At 57.8% G+C, this 16623-nt stretch overlaps 1 protein-coding gene across 2 annotated transcripts; it reads left to right on the top strand.

Annotated features, from left to right (window-relative positions):
- The first annotated feature begins 8584 nt into the window (after positions 1-8584).
- On the top strand, positions 8585-16161 carry LOC127464171 (class II histocompatibility antigen, B-L beta chain-like). 2 transcript variants are annotated; one of them, XM_051774375.1, is made up of 5 exons: positions 8585-8898; positions 9395-9664; positions 10361-10642; positions 10912-11018; positions 16122-16161. In XM_051774375.1, the coding sequence occupies exons 1-5, from the start codon at positions 8814-8816 to the stop codon at positions 16128-16130; spliced, it is 753 nt and encodes a 250-aa protein (XP_051630335.1). In that variant the 5' UTR covers positions 8585-8813; the 3' UTR covers positions 16131-16161. The 2 variants fall into 2 exon arrangements, with proteins under 2 accessions (XP_051630335.1, XP_051630334.1); XM_051774374.1 differs by lacking the exon at positions 16122-16161 and adding an exon at positions 11133-11274 and having other exon boundaries at positions 8586-8898.
- Positions 16162-16623: the final 462 nt, after the last annotated feature.

Here is a 16623-nt window from a genome sequence, read left to right as displayed (position 1 = left end):
TGGACTCAGACTGGGAGTCCCTGAGAGGGAAAGGAACCATGGTGGGGGGGACTGGGAGCAACTGGGACCACCTTTGAGGGCAATTGGGATCCAATTGGTAGTGACTGGGAGTGACTGGAATGATAGTGAGAGTGGCCAGGACCACATTGGAAGTGTCCTGGGAGTGACTGTCAGTGACCAGGATCATACTGGGAGTGACTGGAACTACAGAGGGGGAACTGGAAGCAACTGGGACCATGCTGGAAGCAAGTGGGAGTGACTGGGAGTGCCAGGGTGCATGCTGGAGGCAACTGGCATAGACTGGGAGCAACTGGAAGTGACTGGATCTACAAAGGGACAACTGGGATTGGCTGGGACCATGCTGAGGGAAGACTGGGATTGTACTTGGATTGACTGGATCTGTGCTGGAGGCAACTGGGAGCCACTGAGACCATGCAGGGGTAACTGTGATTGTACTGGGATCATACAGGGATCATACTAGGATCATACTGGGAGTGACTGAGTCTATGCTCAGGGCAACTGGGATCACACTGGGAGGAACTGGGAGCAAGTGGAACCATGCTGGAGACAAGTGGGATCACACTGGGATCACAGTGGGACCTGCTTGGCCCATACTCGGGTGACTGGGGTCATACTGGGAGTGACTGGGGTCATCCTGGGAGTGACTGGGAGCATTCTGAGGGCAGTTGGGACCATGCTGATGCAACTGGGATATACTGGGAGCAAGTATGCTGGAGGTAACTGGGATTATAGTGGGAGCGACTGGGAGCACACTGGGAGTGACTGGGAGTGGCTGTGAGCAACTGGGATCATGCTGGAAGCTACTGGGAACAACTGGGAGTGAGTGGGACCACACTAGGGGCAACTGGGATATAGTGGGAGACACCAGGACTGACTGGGATTATACTGGGACTGACTGGGAGCAACTGGGACCTTGCAGGGGGTAACTTGGATCCTGCTAGGAGAGAATAGAATCAGACTGGGAGTGACTGGGATCATGCTGGGATCAGACTGGACGTGACTAAAAGTGACTGAGATCACCCTGGGGGTGACTGGGCCCATCCTGGGGGTGACTGGGAGCCCCTGGGCCCGTGCTGGGAGCCCCTGGGCCCCCCTGGCTGGAACTGCTTTCCCTCCTGCGGGTTCTTGGCAAAGGCCCCAAAGCACAAACTCTGCTCCGAGCCCTCGGTGTGTTTCCTCCCTTTGGGCAGCAGCAGCTCCTGAGCCCTGAACAGGCTCCTGTCCCCTGCAAACACTTCCCCTGCCTTTGACCTGGGAGCTCTCAGGGACTCACACATTTACTGAATGTTTAAACTCGGCTTTTTCTCTTATTTTTCTTCCTTCTTTTGTCTTTCTTTTCTCTTTATCCTTTCTAAAATTCCCCCTCCCCTCTCTTTCCCTCACCTCTCTGTTCCCCTCCCCTCCCTCTGTCCTTTGTGCTGCCAGCATGACCCAGTTGCTCCCAGTATGATCCTGGGCACTGACAGTCACTCCCAGGATGGTTCCAGTATGGTCCTGGTCACTCCCACTAGGATCCCAGTCACTTCCAGTCACTCCCAATTGGATTCCAGTTGCCCCCAAGGTGGTCCCAGTTGCTCCCAGTCCTGCTCAGGATGGTTCCTTTCCCTCTCAGGGACTCCCAGTCTGAGTCCAGTCTGGCCCCAGGCACTTTCAGTCACTGCCTGGACGATGCCATTTGCCCCCTGCATAGTCCCAGTTGCTCCCAGTATGATTCCACTAGGAGTCCAGTCACCCCCAGTATGATCCCAGGAACTTGCAGACACTTCCAGTATGAATCCAGTTTGATCCCAGTCACCCCCAGTATGGTTGCAGTGCCTCTCACATACTCCCAGTATTCTTGCAGTCACTCCCAGGATGATCCCAGTATGATCCCAGCAGGGGCCCAGCTGCTCCCACTCTGATCCCAGTTGCCCCCAGTGTGGTTGTTCCAGGATGGATCAGGAATGGGGACCCCTCTGTGCTCCCCCTTGTGTCACCCTGTTCTGGGAGAGCTTTGGGGGGACATCTGCACCCCAACACGGCATCCAGTGCATCCCAAAGTGTGCTGGGAATTGAGTGGAACCATGGAAAAACCCTTGTCAGAGAGAAAATTGGGTGACCCGACTCCTGGATGCTTTTAGGAAAGAGCTCTAAACATTTCTTGAACAATGGAGGGGGGTGACTTTTTTATTCTTGACCTTTCCAGTTCTCCATTTGGGGGCAGGATGTCCTCTGGGCCAATGTTTTGCTCCCTTTGCAGTGAGTGCAGGCTCAGAGGGCTGAGCCCTCTCTGGCTGGGCTTGGCCTCTCCTGCAGAGACTCAGGCCTGGCTGGGCTGCCCCAGGCAGACGCTGCAGGAAGAAGAGCTCAGGCCGCCTGGGTCTGGTGTCCCTGGGGCTCAGCCTGTGCCCCATTGCTGGGCAGGGGCTGAGCCCCACCTCTGCCTCGGGGCCTTGGCCAAAGGGCTGCCAAGGAAGAGGCCCAGGAGCCTTGGGGCCTGCCCAGCTTTCCTCCTCCCTGGGGGCTCTCAGTCCTCCCCTGACACCGTGTGGGCCCAAGGCCTTGCTGGCTTCGGGCTCACGGCCCGCCGGCACCATCCCAGCGGCCTGACCCCCCTCCTTCCCCTCTCTCCAGCCTCTCCTGCCTTTTCTGGCAAGGGGCCATCCAAGGCAAACCCCGGTTCTCAGCAATGGCACCTGTGGCACGGCTGCAAGGCTCCAGTGGGCCAGGCAAGAGCAGGAGCACCGAGAGCCTGAGGAGCCAGGAGATGCCCTGGCTGGGCATGGTGCTGCTGCGGGACGAGCTGACACCTCTGCACAGTCTCTGCCCGTCCCTGCCAGCCGACTTCTGCCCAGGCTCTGGGCACGGGGACGCAGCACTGACACTTTTCAGCCCCCGCGCTGTTCCACAGAGGCTGTGATGTCACAAGGCCCTTGCCTGGCAGCCAGGAGATGGGCAAGGCAAGGCAAGGACGGAGCCTCTGAGCCACCAGCACACTGTCCCCAAAGGCTGGGGTGGCACAGAAGCCCCGAGTCCCTGAGCTTGGCAGAGACTTGTGAGATCAACCGGCGTCCAGCCTACGCCCCATCCCCAGCACGTCAAGCAGAGCACGGCACTCAGTGCCATGGCCAGTCTTTGCTTAAACACCTCCAGGGACAGTGACTCCACCACCTCCCTGGGCAGCCCAAAAAGCTCTGAGGCATCACACCTCTTCTTTTACAGTTCTATCACAACTTTTTATAAGTCAATCATATTATATTATAGAGCTCCATTTCTATGTTGGTTACGTACACCTTTTATATATCTTTATATACCTTTTATATACCTTTATATACTTTTTATATGCCTTTATACACCTTTTATAAACCTTTTAATGCCTTAATAAAATCCCAGGGATCTTGCTTGGAACTCCCCGCATTCAGGGACTGAGAGGATCTCCCTGCATAACACTTTCAGTGAGCACTGGAATCCTCAGGGTCCTGGAACCTCTGGAGTATCAACAGCTTTGTCCCTCCACAGGGGTCCCAATTTGTTTCTAATTGTTCAAGAATACAAAATAAACCAAATACGAGTTTCCAAATCCAAATCAACTTATAAGTCCAGAAATCACAAGTAATATCCAAAATACCAGAAAGGATTTCTTCAAGATTCTTTCTTTGCAACCTGATTTACCCATAATACAAAATAAATCAAATACCAGTTTCCAAAACCAAATAAAACAAATACCAGTTCCAGAACCAAATAAACCAGTGAGTCCAGACTCCCAAATTAATATCCAAAATCATGGCTGGGCTTCGCAAAGGTAGATGTGGGAAGGGCTCTCCCCACATTTGCTACAAGCACACTGGTGGTTAAAGAGGTCAATACGAGATAGACACGTCCAGTTGCAAAAGGCAGAGCAGAAAGACTCCTTGGATGGGATGGACAGGACACGGTTCTTTCTGCGTTGTCTTTTCTCCTCGATGCTGATCCTGCTGCGTTCTCAAAGGAAGCAGCAGCGTTAGAGATGGGGAGTCTCCAGACCTCCCGACTGGAGGCCAGAGTAGACCAGTGATGGAGATCAATATGGCCAAGGCTGAGATGTTGTTTCAGGCAGTCCTTGTATCTCCTCTTCGGGGCTCCTCTCTTGCAGCAGCCGGTGGCAAGTTCACCACAGAGCACGATCTTAGGGAGGGGGTGGTCATCGAGGTCTGCCGTGGCCCTTTGGAGCATCCTGCTGGAAAAGATTGTGAATAGGGTTGGTGCAAGAATACAGCCTTGTTTCACACCATTGGTTATTAGAAAGGGCTCAGAGAGTGCATTGCCATATCTGACTTGGCCGTGCTGATCCTCATGGAGTGAGATGATCATTTTCAGGAACTTGGGGGGACAACCTAAACATTCCAAAATCTGCCACAGACCTTTCCTGCTCACAGTATCGAAAACCTTGGTGAGGTCAACAAAGGTTCCATAGAGACCTTTGTTCTGTTCCTTGCACTTCTCTTGCAGTTGTCTGAGAACAAATCCCATGTCTGTGGTGCTCCTGTTGGTTCTGAAACCACATTGGCTTTCAGGGAGAATTCCTTCTGCTATAGCAGATATTAATCTGATCAAGAGTATTCTTGCCAGGATTTTGCCAGCAATGGGGAGCAGAGTAATACCACGGTAGTTTGAGCAGTCTGATTGTGCTGGTTTAAAAGTAAACCAGCAGGGGAAATGAACTCAACTCAAAGGAGAGATTATAAATCAGAATAACAATTTAATAAAATAACACAATAAGTACGATTATACAGACAAACAATTGCTTTTAACCCACAAAACCCAAATGTCTAACCCAGCACCCTGGGGCATGAATAGAGTGGTGTTTGTTGGTCCCCCTGAGCCCAAAGTAAAGGGAGAGGGGAAAAAAAACCTGTTGGTGAGAGTGGTGGTGCAGTCAGGTCAAGAGTGGTGATCTGCAGTCTGGTTGACAGTGGTGGTCAGAGTCTGATTGAAAAGTGGTGGTTGCAATCTGGTTGAAGAGACATCAGTGACATCACAAGGACAGCAGTGACATCACAGAGACAGTTGTAACATCACAGAGACAGTGATTACATCACAGGGACAGCAGTGACATCACAGAGACAGTTGTAACATCACAGAGACAGTGATTACATCACAGGGACAGCAGTGACATCACAGAGAGAGCGATGACATCACATAGACAGCAGTGACATAAAAGGGATAGCAATGACATCACAGACACATCAGTGACATCACAGTCACAGCAGTGACATCACAGGGACAGCAGTGACTGTTACAACCCCCCCCAGGAAAAAGGCGGGGGGGTAACTCAGGTTTTATCAATAATTCCCTTGGGCTGGATTAAAGTGAAACAACACTGAATTATCGGTGTCTGAAAACAGATTGACAAGGTTTATTTGAACAATTTTGTATCAACAGGTATACCAGCATTTTGGGGGCTGTCATATAACAAGGCCAACCTTTCGGGGGAGGAGCAAAATGCATAGGGGAGAGAAAGACAGGGTAAGAGTAAGGGAGAGCAAGAAAGAAGAAAAGATGAGAGTGGTAAAAACGTAAATAGTCACCGCCCACTGGATCCAGCCATGTAAAAAGCAATGGTCTGGATCCGCAGGCGGTGGGGGGAGAAGAAGGAAAAATCCCCCCCAAACCCCCAAAGTCACCAGTCAATATCCATATCCTTTGCACCTCCCCAAGGCGGGGAGTTGTTTCCATAGGGGGGTGTCCCCCTTTTTGGCGCGGAGTTCATGTGGAGGGCGTGGTAAACTCGGCTCTTCCCGCCTTTTGGGGGCTTGACATCTTCTGCACTGGAGGAGGGGGAATGGACCCAGCTGCCCATCAGAAAGTCAAAAGCCTGCAGAAGTCTCTTAGAATGCATAAATCATTAACTGTTCCAGTCTCTGACACTCCCCCAGAGCAGCGCTTGTGGGGAGATCTCTGCTCTCAACCTCCAGCAGTGACCTTGGGGGGTCCCCAGCCAAGGCAGGAATCTCCACACACCCCCCAAGAAGGGTTCTGTTGGAAGAACCTGCCCCTGGGAAAGGGGACTGGCCCTTTCTGGTAGAAACCCATGGACTGACAGTCCTTGGACTCCAGGGGTTCCCTCACCATCAGGGGCTTCATTTGGGGTGAAACCAGTCTGGGGTCCAACATCTCCTGCCTTGTCCTGGCCCCCTCTCAGCTCAGCACTGACCCCTTTGCAAATGGGGCATTGTCTTGGTGCCATTGCAGGGGGATGTCCTGCCCCAGTGTCCCAGTGTTCCTTTAATTCCCAGAGGCCCTGCAGTGTCCCAGTGACCCCTTGATTCCATGACCTTCGGAAACACCTCAGGGTTCCTTTGGTTCCATGAGGCCCCCATGTCCCAAAGGCCCCTGGATTCCAGGAATTCCGCAGTGTCACAAGGTTCCTTTTTTTCCATAGGGCCCTGCAGTGTCCCAGTTGTGCCTTGATTCCAGGAGTATCCAAATTCTCCCGGGGTTCCTTTGGTCTCAGGAGGTCCCGCAGTGTCCCAGCGGCCCCTTCATTCCAGGCAGGCCCAGGGAGACGAAGCCAAAGACGGAGCCCCGACCCCGTCAGCATCTTGGGGGGCGGGGGGGCAGGACCTGGGAAACGGCTGGGAAGGGACTGGGACTGACTGGAATGGACTGGGATGGATTGGGATGGATTGGGATGGATTGGGACTGACTGGGATGGACTGGGACGGACTGGGATGGATTGGGACTGACTGGGATGGACTGGGAGGGACTGGGATGGACTGGGATGGATTGGGACAGACTGGGATGGACTGGGAGGGACTGGGATGGACTGGGATGGACTGGGACAGACTGGGATGGACTGGGATGGACTGGGATGGATTGGGATGGAGTGGGATGGACCGGGACAATAGGATACACTGGGACCAGGACTGGGACCCAGCAGGACCCCCCGGGAGCAGGATCTGAGCACACTGGGACCCTCCAGGACCAGAACTGGGGCAACATGGATCATATTGGGCGCAACTGGGACCACACTGACGGCTACTGGGAGCAACTGGAGGCCACATAGGATATAGTGGAGTCACTGGGATATAGCCTTGGAGTCACTGGGAAAATACTGGTGGAAACTGAAATGTTACTGGGGCAACTGGGAGTGACTGGGAAGGACTAGGAGCATGCTGAGGGCTCTACTGGGATATACTGGGAGTGTCTGCAACCATGGGGGGGGTGACTGGGACCATACTGGGAGTGACTGGGACTACATGAAGGGGAATTAGGACCAGGCTGGGGGCAACTGGAAGGAACTGTGAGTGACTGGATCTACAGTAGAAGCAACTGGGATTGACTGGGACTGTCAGGAGGGAGGACTGGGATCATACTTGGAGTGACTGGATCTGTGCTAGGGGCAACTGGGAGCAACTGGGACCATGATGGGGACAACTGGGATCATCCTGGGATCGCGGTGGGAGAAGCTTGGCCCATGCTGGGAGCAACTGAGACCACAGTGAGGGTGACTGGGGTCATCCTGGGATCATAGCAGGAGTGAGTGGGATCATGCAGGAGGTGATTGGGATCATACTGGGAGCAACTGGGAGTGCACTGGGGATGACTGGAAGTGGCTGTGAGCAACTGGGATCATGCTGGAAGCTTCTGGGGGCAACTGGGAATGAGTGGGACCACATGGAGGAAACTGGGAGCAACTGGGAGAGACCAGGAGTGACTGGGATCATCCTGGGACTGACTGGGCGCTGAATGCGAAAAATCGGTCCGAGAAACTGCTCAGAGACTTTTTTATCTTTAAGCAGCAAGGTATTTGTTTATTCAACGTTGGGAGCAAGCCAGCTGGCGCTGGACAAACTTGCTCGAAGGCTTCACACAAAATCAGCATTTTTATACAATCTTCAGCTGGGATTAAATGCATATTCAAGTGATTACAACATCTATCGATGCATATTAATAACAGGCGGAGTAGAGGTGGAGCTCAGGCGGGGCTTGGGGCGGTGTTCCCAAAATTATGGGAACAGGGGGGTCAGGAACACTGAGACCACAAAAATCTTGTGAACACAGGGGTATAGCCTCTCCTAGAACTGAAAAGTCACAGGAATAAAGTTCTTGGGGCATTTCTAGACCTCAAAATATTAGAATAGAGGGGTTAGGACACTTCCAGATCTTAAAACTCCAAAGAACAGGGGGGGCTGGGCATTCTGAGCCCCCCAAAATTCTGGATAAAGGTGGTTTTGGCACATTCAGAGCTCTACAATCCTGAGAATAGGTGGCTTTGGGCAATGGCAGCCTCCCAGTAACTCAGGAACACAGGGGTTTGACCTGTCCCAGCCCCAAAAACTCCTGGAAAAGACAGGTTTAGGTACTCCCCGAACCCCAACACTGTAAGAACAGGGGGGTTTGGGCACTCCCAGGTCCCCAAAATTGTAAGAACAGTGGGTTTTGGGCACTCTCAGAACCACAAAATCCCTGGAACAGGGGGGTTATTGGGAACCCTTGGCCACCCAGAACATCATTCCAAAGCATCCAGATCACCTTAAATCCCATCTCCAGGAATCCGGGACCCCCCAAAACCCGCCTCGGACTCCCCCCAGGCCCGGGGCTGCCGCGGGGGCCCCCAACGGCCCTCAGCCAATCCCGAAGCGCCCACGCCGCCCGCGCCCAATCCCAGCGCGCCGCGCTGATGACTCATCAGTCGCCGGGAAGACCAGGCTCCAACACGGCCCCAAACGGTTCCCGGACTTTGCCCTCAGCCAATCCGAGCGCGCCCAAAAAGCCCCAAAACGGCGCCGCCCGGCTGGTTTGGGGCTGTCAGCAGCTGTCCGGCGCTGGGCATGGAGCGTGTGCGGGGAGCTGGGGCCGTGCTGGCGGTGCTGGTGGTGCTGGGAGCCCCCCCGGCTGCGGGCGAGGAGCTGTCGGGTGAGCGGGCAGGGGGAAAGGGGGGCAAGAGGGGAGAAAAGAAGGGGTGGGAGCCCCAAAAAAGGGAGGGCGAGGGAGGTGGGAAGGCCCGGAGTGAGTGGGAGGGTGTTGGGAGCCCCAAAGTGAGGGCGGGGGGGTCTGGGGATTGTGGGGTCGGTGGGAAAGGGGTGGGAGAGGGGGGCAAGGGGGTGTGGGAGAGCAGGCAGAGGGGTGCCCTGGGGGTCCCTGGCTGTCCCTTGAGCCCTGGAGTGGTTCCCTGGGGCTCTGGGGTGGTCGGATCGGCAGTGGGGGGGTCCCCAACCCCCCTGTCCATGCCCGGGGGGCTGATGGGGGGGTTCCTCCCCAGTCAAGAGCCGGTACTGGGGCGTCCGTGGGGCAGAGGGGCGTGGGAAAGGGAGGTCCGGGGTGGCCCCCTGAGCTGCCAGCCTGCTGTGGGGGGATGGGGGATGATGGGGAGGGACGGGGCACCCCCTTGACCCGTGTCCTGCACACACAGGGGTGTTCCAGTGGATGGGAACATTTGAGTGTTACTTCATTAATGGCACCGAGCGGGTGAGGCTTGTGGAGAGGCTCATCTACAACCGGGAGCAGTACGCCCACTTCGACAGCGATGTGGGGGTGTTTGTGGGGGACACCCCGTTTGGGGAGATCCAGGCCAGGTACTTGAACAGCGACCCGGAAAAGCTGGAGTACAGACGGTCTGCGATGGACACGTACTGCCGGCACAACTACAGGATCGCCGCCCCGTTCAGCGTGGAGAGGAGAGGTGAGCGTGGGGAAGAGCGGGTCCCCTCGGCCCCTGCCCCGGGAATGACCCTGGAGCCCCTCAAACCCTCCCTGGGAATCACCACAGACACCTCAGCCCTCACTGTACCCATCCCCTTGCCTTTTGCCCACTCCCAGTTCTTCCCAGTCCATCCCAGTCTCTCCCAGTCCTTCCAATACCCCCCTATCTCTCCTAGTCCATTCCAGTTTTACAGAGTCCATCCCAGTCCATCCCAGTCTCTCCCAGTTCCCCCCCCGCGTCTCCACCCCGCTGGGGCCACCGAGCTCCCGCCCCTCAGCCAATCCCAGCGCGTCCCTCTGATGACGCTCCAGTTGCCAGGCAGACCCAAACCAAAGACTTCCCTCCCCACCACTCAGCCTCCCAGTCCCAAGCGCTTCCTTCCCAGTCCACACCAGTCATTCCCAGTCCACACCAGTCACTCCCAGTCCCTCTCACTCCACTCCCAGTCCCTCTCAGTCCATTACCAGTCGTTCTCACTTCACTCCCACATCTCCCAACTCTCTCCCCAGTGCCCCCCCAGCCCAGCCCCTTCTCCCCCACTCTATTCCCACTCCCTCCCACTGCCATCCCACTCCCTCCCACTGCTATCCCAGTCCCTCCCAACGCCCTCCAAGCCCTCTGCCCTCCCTCCCAGTGCCCCCCAGCTCAGCCCAGTGTCTCCCCCGTCCCTCCCAGTGCCCCCCAGCGTGTCCATCTCGCTGGTGCCGTCGAGCTCCCAGCCCGGCCCCGGCCGCCTGCTCTGCTCCGTGATGGATTTCTACCCTGCGCCGGTGCAGGTGAGGTGGTTCCAGGATGGGCAGGAGCTGCCGGAGCACGTGGTGGCCACCGACGTGGTCCCCAACGGGGACTGGACCTACCAGGTGCTGGTGCTGCTGGAAATCCCCCCCCAGCGCGGGGTCACCTACAGCTGCCAGGTGGAGCACGTCAGCCTGGAGCACCCCCTCAGCCGGCACTGGGGTACGGCCCGGCCCCCCAGCCCCGGGGGGGCAACTGGGGATGACTGGGAGGGAGTTTGGTGGGTGCTGGGGGTGATGGGAGGGGGGTTGGAGGGTCCTAAAGGGTCTGGGAGGGGTTTGTGTGGGATCCCTGCAGGGGCTGGGAAGGGACTGGCAGGAGGCTGGAGGGACCCCCGGGTGGGCTGGGGGAGAGCGGGCTGGGCTCTGTGGGGTGCCGGGGGGTGCGTGGGAGGAGGTTTTGGGGGTGCTGACCCCCCCGGCTCCCCCCAGAGATGCCACCGGACACCGTCCGCAGCAAGATCCTGGTGGGGGTCGGGGGCTTCGTCTTGGGCTTGGTCTTCCTGGCGCTGGGGCTCGGCTTCTACCTGCGGGAGAAGGTAAAGGGGGGTCCCCAAATGGGGGTCGTGTCCCCCCCCTTGCTCTCCCACAGCCTCTGGGCCCCCCCTCCCCCCCCAGCCCCTTTGCTCTCACCCCCTTTTCTCTCCCCACAGAGCTCCTGAGCCGCCGGCGGCCGCAGCCCCTCCCCGTGGCCTCGGGCCCAGCCGGGACCCCCCAAACCCTGCCCTCATTTGGGGGGGTCGCCTGTCCCCCCCTTCCCTGCGTTTCTTCCCACACTAGCCAGCTGTTCCCACTGTTCCCAGTAAAGCTTCTCAGTGCTCTGCAGTCCTGGGTGTTGGGGAGAGGTGGGGGGGGTGTGCAAAAATCCCAGGAATGGGGGAGGTTGGGCACTGCAACAACTACAGAATCCTGGGAGCAGCGGGGTTTTTGGCACTCCCAGACCCTAAAACCCCTGGGAACTGAGGGGTCTGGACACTCCCAGCCATTCAAACTAATGGGAACAAGGGGTTGGGCACTCCCAAACCCACAAAATCCTGGAGAAAGGTTGTTTGGACACATCCAGACCAAAACCAGTGGACAAGAGGGACTGGACACTCTCAGACTCTAAAACTCCCGGGAACATTGGGGTTTAGGCACACTAAGACCCACAAAATCCCGGGAACTCGGGGCTTTGGGAAACATCCGCCCCTCAAAATCTGGGAACAGGGTCTTTGGGCACATTCAAACCCCAAAAATTCTGAGAACAGGGGGGTTTGGGTACTCCCAGACTCCCAAAATCCCAGCAACAGGGGGTTACTGGACACCCATGGACACCCAGAACGTCATTCCTACGTATCCAGGACACCCCAAACCCCATCCCCAGCAATCCGGGAACCCCCAAAACCCACCTCGGACCTCCCAAGGCCCGGGCGGGGTCAGCAGCAGCAGTAGCCAATGGGAGCGAGCGCTGTTTTTTCGTCATCAGTTGCCGGGTAGACGAGTCCCGAACTGAGCCCCGATCGGACTCAGCCAATCAGAGACCGCCCTGAGCTCGTTTTTTGGTCAACGGGGGCACTCCCAGACCCCCAAAATCCTGGAGAAAGGTGGGTTTGGACACATCCAGACCCTAAAAATCCTTGGAACGGGGGTTTTGGAAGTTCCCAGCCCTCCCAGAAACCAAGGGACAGGGGAGTTGGGAGCAATCAGACACTAAAAATTTTGGGAACATGGGGGGGTGGGCTCTCCTAGACTCTAAAAATCCCAGGAATATGGGGTTTAGGGCACTCCCAGAGCCCAAAATATTGGAAAAGAGGGGCTTGGACACTCCCAGACTCCTTCAAAATCCTGGGAACGGGGGGGGGGGGGGGGGTTGGGCACTCTCAGACCCACAAAATCCTGTGTACAGGGGGGTTTGGGCACCTTCAGACCCCCAAAATCTTGGAAAAAGATGGTTTGGGCACATCCAGAGGCAAAAAATCGTGGGAAAAGGGGGGTTTGGGACATGTCAGTGCCCTAAAAACCCAGGAACACAGGGGTTGGGGCACTCCCAGACCCCCAAAACCATGGAAAAATGGGGTTTGGGCACTCCCAGACACTAAAAATCCTGGGAACAAGGTGGTTGGGCACTCCCAGACCCCCAAAATCCCGGGAACAGGGGGGTTGGGACAAACCCAGACCCCAAAAATCCCGGAAAAGGGAAGTTGAGCTGCACCCAGACGCCCAAAACCGCAGGAACGGGGGGGTGTGGGCACACCCAGGTGCCCAAAATCCCCGGAAAACGAGGATTTCTCACCCCCTTCTTCCCCATCACCGCATTCCAGGTCATCTCAAAACCCATTCCTAAAAATCCGGGACCCCCCAAAAACCCACCTTGGACCCCCAAAATCCCGGGAACAGGGGGGTTGGGGCTCTCCCAGACCATAAAAATCATGGGAAAAGGTGGTTTGAGTACATCCAGAGCACAAAAATCTTAGGAACGAGGGGGTCGGGGCACTCCCAGAGCCCAAAATATTGGAAAAGAGGGGCTTGGACAGTCCCAGACTCCATCAAAATCCTGGGAACGGAGGGGGTTTGGGCACATTCAGAACCTCAAAATTTTGGGAACAGGGGGGTTAGGACACTCCCAGACCCCAAAACATTGGAAAAGAGGGTACGGACACTCCCAGACCCCAAAACATTGGAAAAGAGGGGTTTGGACACTCCCAGACCCCAAAACATTGGTAAAGAGGGGTTTGGACACTCCCAGACCCTAAAACTCCTGGGAACAGGGGGGTTTGGGCACTCACAGACTCCCAAAATCGCGGGAACAAGGGGTTATTGGACACCCACACCCACCCAGAACCCCATTCCAACGCATCCAGATCACCTTAAATGCCATCTCCAGGAATCCGGGACCCCCCAAAACCCACCTTGGACTCCCCCCCGCACCCCCCAGCCCCGGGGCTGCCGCGGGGGCCCCCAACGGCCCTCAGCCAATCCCGAAGCGCCCACGCCGCCCGCGCCCAATCCCAGCGCGCCGCGCTGATGACTCATCAGTCGCCGGGAAGACGCCTCGAAAAAAGGGCCCCAACTGCGCCCTCAGCCAAGCCCAGCGCGCCCCAAACCCCCCAAAACGGCGCCACCCGGCTGGTTTGGGGCTGTCAGCAGCTGTCCGGCGCTGGGCATGGAGCGTGTGCGGGGAGCTGGGGCCGTGCTGGCGGTGCTGGTGGTGCTGGGAGCCCCCCCGGCTGCGGGCGAGGAGCTCTCGGGTGAGCGGGGAGTGGGAAAGGGGGTCGGGTGGGAAAAGGGGGGAAAGAGGGCAGAAAAGAGGGGGTGGGAGCCCCAAAGTGAGTGCGAGGGGGGTCGGAAGGCCCGGAGTGAGTGGGAGGGGGGGGGGGGGCCACAAAGTGAGGTTGGGGGGTTCTGGGAATTGTGGGGCTGGTGGGAAAGGGGTGGGAGAGGGGGGAAAAGGGAGTGTGGGAGCAGGCAGAAGGGGTTCCATGGGGGTCCCTGGGTGTCCCTTGAGCCCTGGAGTGGTTCCCTGGGGCTCTGGAGTGGTCAGATCAGCACTGGGAGGGTCCCCAACCCCCCTGTCCATCCCCGGCGGGCTGATGGGGGGGTTCCACCCCAGCCAAGAGCCGGTGCTGGGGCGTCCGTGGGGCAGAGGGGGGTTGGGAAAGGGGGGTCCGGGGTGACCCCCTGAGCTCCCAGCCTGCTCTGGGGGGCTGGGGGATGTGAGGTGGACGGGGCACCCCCTGATTCGTGTCCTGCACACACAGGGGTGTTCCAGGACATGGTGAAATCTGAGTGTCACTTCATCAACGGCACCGAGCGGGTGAGGTTCGTACACAGGTACATCTACAACCGGGAGCAGCAAGTGCACTTCGACAGCGATGTGGGGATCTTTGTGGGTGACACTCCATTTGGAGAGTACCAGGCCAGGAACTGGAACAGCCAACAGGAAAGGCTGGAGTACTATCGATCTCTGGTGGACAGGGTCTGCCTGCCCAGCTACGAGGGGTACGGCCCGTTCAGCGTGGAGAGGAGAGGTGAGCGTGGGGCAGAGCGGGTCCCCTCGGCCCCTGCCCCGGGAATGACCATGGAGCCCCTCAAACCCTCCCTGGGAATCACCCCAGGCCCCTCAGCCTTCCCGTGGCCTTTTGCCCCCTCCGAGTCCATCCCAGTTAATCCCAGTCTTTCCAGTGTCCCTCAGTCCATCCCAGTCCATCCCAGTCTCTCCCAATTCCCCCCCGCGTCTCCACCCCGCTGGGGCCACAAAGCTCACGCCCCTCAGCCAATCCCAGCGCGTCTCTCTGATGACGCTCCAGTTGCCAGGCAGACCCAAAGCAAAGAGTTCCCTCCCCACGACTCAACCTCCCAGTCCAGATCGCTTCCTTCCCAGTCCACACCAGTCATTCCCAGTCCTTTCCAGTCATTCCCAGTCATTCCTAGTCCCCATCACTCCACTCCCAGACCCTCTCACTCCATTCCCAGTCGTTCTCACTTCACTCCCACATCTCCCAACTCTCTCCCCAGTGCCCCCTCAGCCCATGCCCTTCTCCTCCAGTCTATTCCCAGTCCCTCCCACTGCCATCCCAATCCCTACCAATGTCCTACAAGCCCTCTGCCCTCCCTCCCAGTGCCCCCCAGATGATCCCAGTGTCTCCCCTGTCCCTGCCAGTGCCCCCCAGTGTGTCCATCTCGCTGGTGCCATCGAGCTCCCAGCCCGGCCCCGGCCGCCTGCTCTGCTCCGGGATGGATTTCTACCCTGCGCCGGTGCAGGTGAGGTGGTTCCAGGATGGGCAGGAGCTGCCGGAGCACGTGGTGGCCACCGACGTGGTCCCCAATGGGGACTGGACCTACCAGGTGCTGGTGCTGCTGGAAATCCCCCCCCGGCGCGGGGTCACCTACAGCTGCCAGGTGGAGCACGTCAGCCTGGAGCACCCCCTCAGCCGGCACTGGGGTACGGCCTGGCCCCCCCAGCACCGGGGGCACACTGGCAGGGGGGCTGGGGGCTCAGGGGGACAATGGGGGCAATTGGGAGGGAGACTGGGGGGGAATAGGAAGGGCTCGAGGGTGGTGGAGAGGCTGAGAAGGAGGTTGGTGGGTGTTGGGAGGGCTTGAGAGGGGCTTTGGGGAATCCTGGGAGCAGCTGGGAGGGAGTTTGGGGGAGCCTGGGTGGGACAGGAGGGTGGCTGGGGGGGCTTGTCATGACTGGAAGGGGATCTGAGAAGTGGTGGGGGGTCTGGGAAGGGACTAGGAGGGGTTCTGGGGTGTCCTCGGCGTGATGGGAGGGGGTTTGGAGGGTCCTAAAGGGGCTGGGAGGGGCTTTGTGGAATCCCCAAAGGGGCTGGGAAGGGACTGGCAGGAGGTCTCAGGGGGTGCTGGGTGGGCTGGGAGAGACTGGGATGGGGTTTGTGGAGTCCTGGGTGGTGTCTGGGAGGTTTTGGGGGTGCTGACCCCCCCGGTTCCCCCAGAGATGCCACCGGACACCGTCCGCAGCAAGATCCTGGTGGGGGTCGGGGGCTTCGTCTTGGCCTTGGTCTTCCTGGCGCTGGGGCTCGGCTTCTACCTGTGGGAGAAGGTAAAGGGGGGTCCCCGGGGGTCGTGTCCCCCTTTCCCAGAGCTTGTGTGCCCCCCCCTGCCCCCCCACCCCACTCTCACCCCCTTTTCTCTCCCCACAGAGCTCCTGAGCCGCCGGCGGCCGCAACCCCTCCCCGTGGCCTCGGGCCCAGCCGGGACCCCCCAGTCCAGCCCCACACTGAGTTTGGGGGGTCGTGTGTCCCCCCTGTTGCTGCTGTATTTTGGTGCTGAAAAATTCTCCAGAGCAGTTAATTAGGGGTGAGATAAGAAAGGGTTTATTTACCAAGGCTAAGATGTTACAAGACCCGCGCAGGCCGTGCCTGAGAGGTTACGTTTCATAACACCATCCATCCAATCCCAGATGTGCCCACCCTGTGGCCTTTACTCTGGTCCCCCCCGGGTCGGCCCCCTTCAAATGAGTCTGGGGTGTATTTCGGGACCCCCCATTCATCCCATCTTCACCATCACCAGAGCACAAAGGGTACATAGTTACCTAATTCTTGACCGTATTCTGTGGTTTAGGCCTTGATATGCTGTTCTGCCAACAATCTAGGCCTTGCCTTGACAAAAGACTAAACATTTCTATTGGATTTGGGGGGCTAT

Source organism: Manacus candei, unplaced genomic scaffold (assembly GCF_025592945.1).
Source record: "Manacus candei isolate 608988 ecotype Guabito, Panama unplaced genomic scaffold, ASM2559294v1 h1tg000197l, whole genome shotgun sequence".
Lineage (NCBI taxonomy): Eukaryota > Metazoa > Chordata > Aves > Passeriformes > Pipridae > Manacus > Manacus candei.
This window is presented reverse-complemented; position numbering and strand designations above follow the sequence as displayed.